We start from the raw sequence: 8,356 nt of genomic DNA on the forward strand, positions 1-8,356 counted from the left end.
AGCCAACACCTCGAATACACGTCCATTCCGCAGGAGCATCAACTACCGACTGACCGACCCGACTCCGACCGCTGAGTGCGAGCGTACGCGCACACACCAGCGGAACGAAAGAGAAGAGTTAGGCAAGGCAAGAACCGATATGGGAAAAGCGTGGGAACTTTTTTTTGCGGTTTTGTGCGTGCCTTTTGCATACTGATCCCCATTACCCGGGACAAAACGGGGTTTCTCAGCTCCTTCAAGTATGCAACACGGTGTAATCGGTATCGCGGGTCGAATGAATTCCCCCGGTTTGACTGGACGACCGTTGAGAGAACCGTTGAGACAACCGGGATCCATTTTGTATGGAGAAATGTTCATTTTGTGTTGGATGGGCATGTTCTGGCACTTGCCCAATGCCGACGATTTGCCGCTGTCCGAGTTCGCGGGGATTTACCTCGGGGAGCTTAGCATCGGTGGCTCCGGCCAAATCCCGTCTAGGCATGGGGGATATTTTTATGTTGCTTCATGAGCCCTATTTAAAAAGGAGTTTAGATAACGGCAGTATTAATCTTTGAAAACATCCTTATTGTGTGATGATTCATTTCACATGAAAGGCTGCGATGAACTACAATTCAGTGGAGCAAAATACACCAGGGCTTGATGGTATAAGAACTAATAATTTACTAGTTTTATTTTTTTAAATATGTCTCCTTAAAAAACATGTTTTTAATGTTTGAAGTAGAAAAAGTAGAACTAGACAGCTCGAACAAAATCACTGATGCTAGGGTTAGGCATTTTGTTGTTTGTAAGTTCTATGATTTATATTTATGCACGAGTCTTGGAGAGCTGCTTCAAAAATATGTCTGTTCATTAAGTCAACTATACGCCCATACGTACCGCGGGTATTAGTAGCGATAGGGAAAAAACGATCATGAATCACGTGAAATACGGTGCTTTTATATTGATTTAATTCTTATCTGTAAAGTAGTGTGCTCGCACAGTGACTTCGGAAGTGGCGCTACCCTTGCTGCCCCTTCAAAAATACTGTTTGAATTGTCCCACCGTGCGAGTGGACAACGAAAAGTGTTTAAACATATGTTTGTATAAAAAGCAAGTTATAGGCAAAAATGGACTTGACTTGTTGAAAACATTATTATTGAACCGAATGATAATATACATTGCAATAGTGATACACTTCTTGGTACCCAAGTAGCCTTAAACAGTTCTTTCTTTTCCAGTAGGTATTTACGAACGCCCGAATTCATCTCCATGGAACAAAAGATAATGTTGAGCAAGTACAACATCGTTTAATAACATCGTCCAACGAAAAGAAAATGCGTAGCGCCAAGCTGCAGGCAGCTCTGGTCAAACGGCGCGAAGCTGAACAGATCAAGTACCAAAAATCGGCCGCCGTAGAACGATACTACGACCAGTGGGGACGCATTACGAGCCGCTATGAATCGTGGACGACGCCCCAGTACTACCGGGAGGCAGAGGAGGCTCTACGGAAGCGGGAGGAAGAGAAGAGAAAAGCGACTGAACTGCAGGCCAAACGAGAAAGACTGAAACAAATGTTGCAGGACGAAGCTGAACAGCTACAGAAGGAAGTGGAAGGTAAGCTTAAAAAAAGACTGAAACATTCGGTACATTGTTGGTTTAACTGTAAAATGTATGAACTTCATTTGTTAGATATATCCCGCCCTAAGCCGAAGGCCCTATCTACTGAAATTTTGGAAGGAGTCCGGGCACGCCTGCACAGCGCCGAAGAATCGAAAAAAAGGTTGGACCTCGAGGCGAACCTTTACAGCAAATGGCGCCTCGGGTTCGATCGCGATGCGGTCATTATGGACTCGAAAACGTGCCATCAAGCAATGGCGAAATTAAATTGGATCGATCGGCAGGTTGAAATGCAAATTCAGGATGAAAAGAATCGCCGGGAAAAGCAGGAGCGGGAGCTGAAGCTGCAGGAAGAGTTTTGCCGGAGGGAGGAGCTGCTGCTGGAAAAGAGTCGTATGCGGGAGCAGGAAATGAAAGAGCTTCGCAGCATGCAGGAGATGCACATGGCAGAGCTGAAGTCACGCGAGCAGGAAGCAAATGAGCTAAAGCTGTACGAGGTGCGACTGAAGACGAAAAAGGACGAGATGGCTACGGAACTGGAGCAATTGCGGGTGTACAACGATCGGCGACGCGATCGCGTAATGGCAATGCATAACTTGAGGCGCATAAAAATGTTACTCCGCGAGCGCTCGGAAGCGGTGCGTAACGATCTGCGACATGACTTGCAACTGCTTCAGCGCATCAGCATCGATAACCCGAGCACCACGGACAGTGCCGAAGGTATCGAATATTTGCGCCGAAAGTTTCAACTTCAGTATGATCTTGAGGTGGAGCAGCAAATGGCGATCGAAAATATGTACGAATCGGAGGCAAAGCACAACTTAAGCAAATGGGAAGACAAATGGAACAGTGAAGCTATCATTCGTGAGCAACAGTTACGCTGCCTGTTGGAGGATCGATTGATGGATTTCGAAGCGAAACACGTGGAATGCAGCAAACGGCAGCGTGAGCTTATCGAGGTACGCGAGCAGCACCTGCAGGCGATCGAAAGTGCCAACCAGCGGTTGAAAGAGTTAATGTCTGATAAATCGCGCGATGAGTATGTCACTTCGTCAAACAATAGTCAATTGCGGGAGCTTCTGGTGCAAAGGGAAGGATGTGCTGATAACGGCAGGCAAATGAGAAGACCAACGTCCCAAACTTCCCAACGAAGTAGTACATTCAACAGTATCTTTCCATTCGACGATAATTTCAAGGAGCTCAAGTTGACCAAAACCCTTCCACGGGCTGAAACAAACACTGCGGACGAACTGACGGTTCCTAGGTACGGGCGAAAAAAGGTTGCGTGGAGTTAAAGAAAACAGGGCATGAGACTGTAAAAACCGTGACTGTAGTAACAGTGAAAAACCAAAATATTGAGGGAATTTATTAGATAAGGTCTTTAGAATGCTTTGAACCATTGTGTGTTTTGAGATAATATATATTGTTTGTATAAAAATAGAACATGTCCCTTACTATCGATTACTTACAACAGCAGTGAAAGAGAAAACGTTTTTTTTTGTTCAGTTTTTATTTAATTTGCACATCCTTTTCATTTCCGCGTATCCCCGATTACGTTAAATTTACCATTCAAAAAAGTCTACGGTATTGAATGTGTGTAGATGAGTGTTTTTATCTGAGCAGAGAAGTTGTCTTTCGATCGCACGATAAAGATATACATTTATTTCCGTTTTCAATTACCACACAAATGCCTTCGAACGGCAACATAATGGTAAGTGAATTTATGTTGAAGCATTTGCCGTCAGGCTTAGATGTATTGAGTCCAAATGAATGGTAATTATAGTATGCAGTGCTCCATTTTGTAGAGCTTGTGTCTCATATCTTCCGAGTCATAATTTTCATATATTACTACCATACGAAAAATTGAATTATCTTTAACCTGATATTGTTTGTGAATTATAAATTGCTCTATTTCGACTTAGTCGTGCAAGCAAATGTTCACAGACTGCTCGAAACAGAAGTTTTTCGTGATAGTCCGTCATAATGGAATGGTGGTGTTGAGTGTTGATCCTTGTGTGCCGCGAGAGGTAAAGCATTACCTTGTTTGACGATAAACTTGGTGAAACACATTCAAAATCGAATGCACAGATTACAGAAAACTTACGGTGAACTACAGTTCACTACATCCAATACAAAATTCAAAAACTATTCATTCGAAATCACTTGCAAAGAGAAAGCGCTTTCTCCTAGACAGGGTCTACACATTCTTGACGGTCCACTGTTATTCGCAACGATGTCTAATCGTATCTTCTAATACTCGCATGCAGAGACATCTTTTTCTTAAACCATAACCATTTTTGAGAAACCGTTCGAACCCGGGACAAATGGAGGAAATGATGGTGCGTGCTGAATTCCCAAATGTATTCCTAGCTATCACAATTTGATCGCGTTTTGTAGGGTTTAGTTCCAGGCGGAGGTGTCCTTAAGTTGTTTCTTCGTTTGCACTTTTCTACAAAAAGTTTGAAAAGGGTCGCAGTTGCAAACTGACGGTAGAGGAACGCATTCATCTCGCTCGTATCGATCGTAGACGTTTGAAGTGGATCTTTTTCGTCACTGCTCATTTCGTGAGAATATTGTATGAACTTTCAGTTTCTTGGGGTAGATTTTCCTATTCCCCCTAATGCCAGAGTGATGATAATGCGCCTTCCAAGGTGTGACGTGTTTATTGTTGCCGTGTGGGTCTTCAGTTGTCCCTAGACATTATCCGTTTACATACATTTTTAAATAATAATAATTATTATTATTTAGTGTGTTATATAAAAAAGTAATAATTATTAATAGGACTATTACAAGGTCAAAACAGATTGCACTTCGATAACCAACTGGGTGGCTTTCGAGGTTCGCCGGGCGGTTTGAGTTGATGTCCACCCTTAGGAGGATTATTTGCTTCCTGCAAACAAACAAACAAACAAAATCATTTCACCTTCGCGACACAATTCATTCTTCCTCTCGCATCTGCATTGCTTACCATTCTTTTCTCCATTTTGCACTTGATATCTCGAGCTAGGGTGAAGAAAGCATCATCGACATTGATGCTTGCCTTTGCTGACGTTTCCATGAATTTGATTCCGTACTCTACCGCAAGCTGTTCACCGCGGACGCGTGTTACCTGAAGTAATCAAATAGAAGGGACATTGTAGTGTATATTGCTTTTATGCACTGTCAGCTAGCTTACCTGTCTTTTTTCGTTTAGCTCGCACTTATTGCCAAGCAGCATCTTTTCCACATCTGCAGCCGCGTTTTCTTCGATGTTTCGTATCCAATTTTTAATGTTTTCAAACGATTTCTCCTGTGTGATGTCGTATACGAGCATGATACCCATCGCGCCCCGATAGTAGGCGGTGGTGATCGTACGGAAACGCTCCTGTCCGGCAGTATCCCTGTGGGAATGGTTTGCGATGTTACTTTGTGTGAAAATTAGTGTTTAATGACATCAGTTGCTACTCACCATATCTGTAACTTGATTTTTTTACCATCCAAGTCGATTGTCCTAATCTTGAAATCAATTCCTGAAAATAGAAAACCCCATTTAGTACTAAACATGACACAAAAATACGATCTGATTTTAACGAAATTAAGGGTAGCAAACTGGTCTGTGTATGTGTATATGAGGACTTGCACAAATGTAGCAGGATTTTACGTCACGGGGTGGTCCAACTTGTAGCCTGTTGAATATTGCCAACTTTCGTTCAGCTGAACGCTTGCGATTAGAGATTTTTAAACGACGGGTGCAGCTGACGGATGATGCGGCGCAATTTGATCAACAAAGATATTTTTATCTTATTGTCACTCTATTTACATTTACATTCAATTCGTGCATATCGCTAACAGAGACTGCTTGGATTTGGATATTTCCAATTTCATCTGCTTGTAAAAGAAACGAATGATTATCGCTAAGTAGCGTGGAATGCTTGCTCCCTTAAGAATCAACGTACAGATGTCGCAGTCGTCTCGCTTCAATCATTCCAATTATGAATAATAACATTCCAGAAACAAGAAATGCTTAACACACACACAGATGTTACATTTGCAGATGTTCGTTTCAAAAATCTTGGCCATAAATAGTAAAATTAGAACATAAGAATCCAGCCCATGTGCATAAAGAATGATCTGCTCTGAAAAAGGTCAAACCATAGATATGTGTTTCCATTCCTTTGTTTTGTTGTTGCAAGTTCGTTGCGACCGTCTGGAAAAGGCAAGTAATGCAGCAGCACTAGAAGCACTTTGTGCGGGGGAAATAAAATGAAGAAAAACCTTTAAATAATGACAAGTCCGGCGTGTGAGCTTATGTACGACTAATCAAACACAAACCACTACCAATTTTATCCTCATGGTGGCACAAACAATAAGAACATTGGGCTAACGAAAACTGTGTTATCAGCTTCCAAACGTTTGTATGCTATCGCAATTCCGTTGAACAGTGTGCCGGAAGCTGAATCAGTCATCAGTCATCAAAGAAAGACGGGTTTTAAGGTGGTATTTCTGTCCCAAGCAAAAGGAAAACACCCCACCCACGGTCATATCCTGGGCGGAGAAAAGTTTATCAATGCCTTGGTGCTATAGTACGATCGACTCTGATCGTTACAATGTTCGCCTAAAATTGATTCCACAAGCGGAAGTGCGAGGAGTTCATAAAGGAGCTACGCCACCACCAATAGTGGCAATAACGGCAGGTGTCTTCATCGTGCCGTGTTACTCACTACCTGGACCAGTTTTTTTTGACGTGTGTTCGAGCATTATAAAATCTCACCGACCACAGAGAATGGATCGAAAGGCACATTCAAGGCCTTGGTTCGCGAATAGGCAGTTATTACTCACCGATCGTACTGATGAATGTGGTGTTGAAGGCATCCTCCGAAAAGCGGAACAGTATGCAGGTCTTGCCAACGCCGGAATCGCCGATAAGCAAAAGTTTGAACAGATAGTCGTACGTTTTTGCCATTTTGCTAGCCCTGTGTTTGCTAAACTAGTTTTCGTCTACACGATTATGAGTATTCTTTGCGTCTTCCGAAATACGACCGCAAACCGACGAGCTGCCCTTCGGGCAGTCTGCGAAAGTTTCTGTTTTCTAAAACACAGTGCTCGAGAGGAGCCACACTTTCACGCCTTCCGGAACCAATTTTCAGGTGGTGCTTTGACTTCTAGCACTGCCGTCACACGGATCACGAGAATGTATAGTCACTGGGGTGCCTCTAGGAGGGCGAGTCGCGATGGCGTTCGGTATGTGAATTTGGTGCCCCGCAACCTAGGGGATATGATTTTTCGCAGAACAAAACTGCTGCCAATGGTAACCGAAAAATGCGAAAGAAAATGGTGTTGCGTTTACTATGATGCGAATAGCTGTCGCAATGAGTCTAGGCTATTGGAAAACAGGTTTTCTTTTTTATCGCCAGACCCACAAATCGAGACGATCCGTCCAGTGTAACGTAGAAACAAAAACGGGAAAAGGGGAACTAAAGCGACGGTTTTTTTAATTTTCGTTGGCTGAAATCACTCGTGGCTCGATAGTTTCTTTATTTATTCGTGAATTACGCACAATAATTACACACGGCCACCAGATAGCGCCGACAATCACAAATGCAAGATTTTTGCTGCGGTCTTTTCGACGACTTTCCAGTTGTCCTGCTGGCTTTAGTGTTGGCAGAATCGGGATTCGGAAGATTCGAAGAATCAATCCCTAGACGGATTCTAAAGGATTGGAATTTGATTCGTTTGGGATTTTAATAAGATTTGATCCGCTTGGAATTTAAATTGATTAGATTTTGACTTGATTTTATTTACAGACTTGATCCGTATTCGAAATAAATTGAATTTGATGTGAACTACATTTCCCCACAAAAATTCCGAAGTTGAGTCCAATTAGTCACTTTGCGAGAGGATGTAGAGACAATGTGATTCATTTCAGTTTCCTCGAATTCAACGCTAGACAAAATGATTAGACATAGATTGAGTTTTTCGCATGATTTATTTTAGATCGAAGATTTGAATCGAAAGATTCGAATCTATAGAGACCCACCACTAAACGTCACCGCTGCAAAAACTCAACTTCACATCTCGATCAAGATGTTGGACAGGTCAAATCAATTTTGATCAACGAATGGTCATGTAACTCAAGTTTAGGAACTTAGATATTCAGAATAATCGTTAGCATAAACAATTTTATAAATGATTATTATAAATAAACAGATTTTATTGTTGATTCTAGATGATTTTGCAATGTACAGCGACATCTGGCGTATTTTCGTTGACTCAATTGACATTGCGCTGCTTCCGACTGTCAGTTCACAGTTCATCTGAGTCAGTTGACAATAGATTTTTGTTCGTGACGGTCGTAGAAGAGTGCTCGTCTGTTGATTGTACGTTTTTTCCCGTTTTTTTTCTAATTATTCGTAATACATTTGCTATTGTAATGCTACAAACAATTCAGTAATGTACTGTGCAAGTGAAAAACAAAAAGAAAATGATTGAAATTATGAATAGAACTGCTGCGCGAAGTTTTACGCCGTGAAGTTATGTTTTTTTTTTATCGGCAGCAGATTCCGACCATTCCTATGCAAGTAGGGTTGAAATTCCCTGCGGAATAAAGTGGATTCAACCTCCTAGATAGTAATCTTCCACCAAACTAAGGAATTATGTGCCGTATCAATTCATTCGTGCGTTCGTTTGCAAAATCGAACATCATCTCGGAAATCACGCATTATAATTGTTTTTATTTTTGCTAGTTTTGCATGGACATCAAGTTCTTAATCTTGTAGGCATA

At 41.9% G+C, this 8,356-nt stretch overlaps 2 protein-coding genes across 3 annotated transcripts; one reads left to right on the forward strand and one right to left on the reverse strand.

Annotated features, from left to right (window-relative positions):
* The first annotated feature begins 1,228 nt into the window (after positions 1-1,228).
* LOC131286812 (trichoplein keratin filament-binding protein) lies at positions 1,229-3,033 on the forward strand. Its single transcript, XM_058315813.1, has 2 exons — positions 1,229-1,593; positions 1,669-3,033. The coding sequence occupies exons 1-2, from the start codon at positions 1,314-1,316 to the stop codon at positions 2,889-2,891; spliced, it is 1,503 nt and encodes a 500-aa protein (XP_058171796.1). The 5' UTR covers positions 1,229-1,313; the 3' UTR covers positions 2,892-3,033.
* A 1,108-nt stretch (positions 3,034-4,141) lies between these two features.
* Positions 4,142-7,212, reverse strand: LOC131288123 (ras-related protein Rab-8A). 2 transcript variants are annotated; one of them, XM_058317234.1, is made up of 6 exons: positions 7,133-7,212; positions 6,415-6,871; positions 5,045-5,105; positions 4,772-4,976; positions 4,565-4,705; positions 4,142-4,486 (listed from the first exon to the last, which is right to left on the reverse strand). In XM_058317234.1, exons 2-6 carry the CDS (start codon positions 6,536-6,538, stop codon positions 4,391-4,393), a joined length of 627 nt encoding a protein of 208 aa, XP_058173217.1. In that variant the 5' UTR covers positions 6,539-6,871; positions 7,133-7,212; the 3' UTR covers positions 4,142-4,390. The 2 variants fall into 2 exon arrangements, with proteins under 2 accessions (XP_058173217.1, XP_058173216.1); XM_058317233.1 differs by having other exon boundaries at positions 6,415-6,874; positions 7,133-7,190.
* Positions 7,213-8,356: the final 1,144 nt, after the last annotated feature.

This window comes from Anopheles ziemanni, chromosome 3 (genome assembly GCF_943734765.1).
Source record: "Anopheles ziemanni chromosome 3, idAnoZiCoDA_A2_x.2, whole genome shotgun sequence".
NCBI classification, from domain to species: Eukaryota; Metazoa; Arthropoda; class Insecta; order Diptera; family Culicidae; genus Anopheles; species Anopheles ziemanni.

Excerpts from the sequence above, each read along its gene's own strand:
- LOC131288123 (XM_058317234.1), bottom strand. The coding sequence starts at position 6,538 with ATGGCAAAAACGTACGACTATCTGTTCAAACTTTTGCTTATCGGCGAT. Across the intron at positions 4,977-5,044 it reads AAAATCAAGTTACAGATATG|GGATACTGCCGGACAGGAGC; the intron begins GTGAGTAGCAAC and ends CCATTCCCACAG. Across the intron at positions 4,487-4,564 it reads GCAAAATGGAGAAAAGAATG|GAAGCAAATAATCCTCCTAA; the intron begins GTAAGCAATGCA and ends GTTTGTTTGCAG.
- LOC131286812 (XM_058315813.1), top strand. The coding sequence starts at position 1,314 with ATGCGTAGCGCCAAGCTGCAGGCAGCTCTGGTCAAACGGCGCGAAGCT. Across the intron at positions 1,594-1,668 it reads GCTACAGAAGGAAGTGGAAG|ATATATCCCGCCCTAAGCCG; the intron begins GTAAGCTTAAAA and ends TTCATTTGTTAG.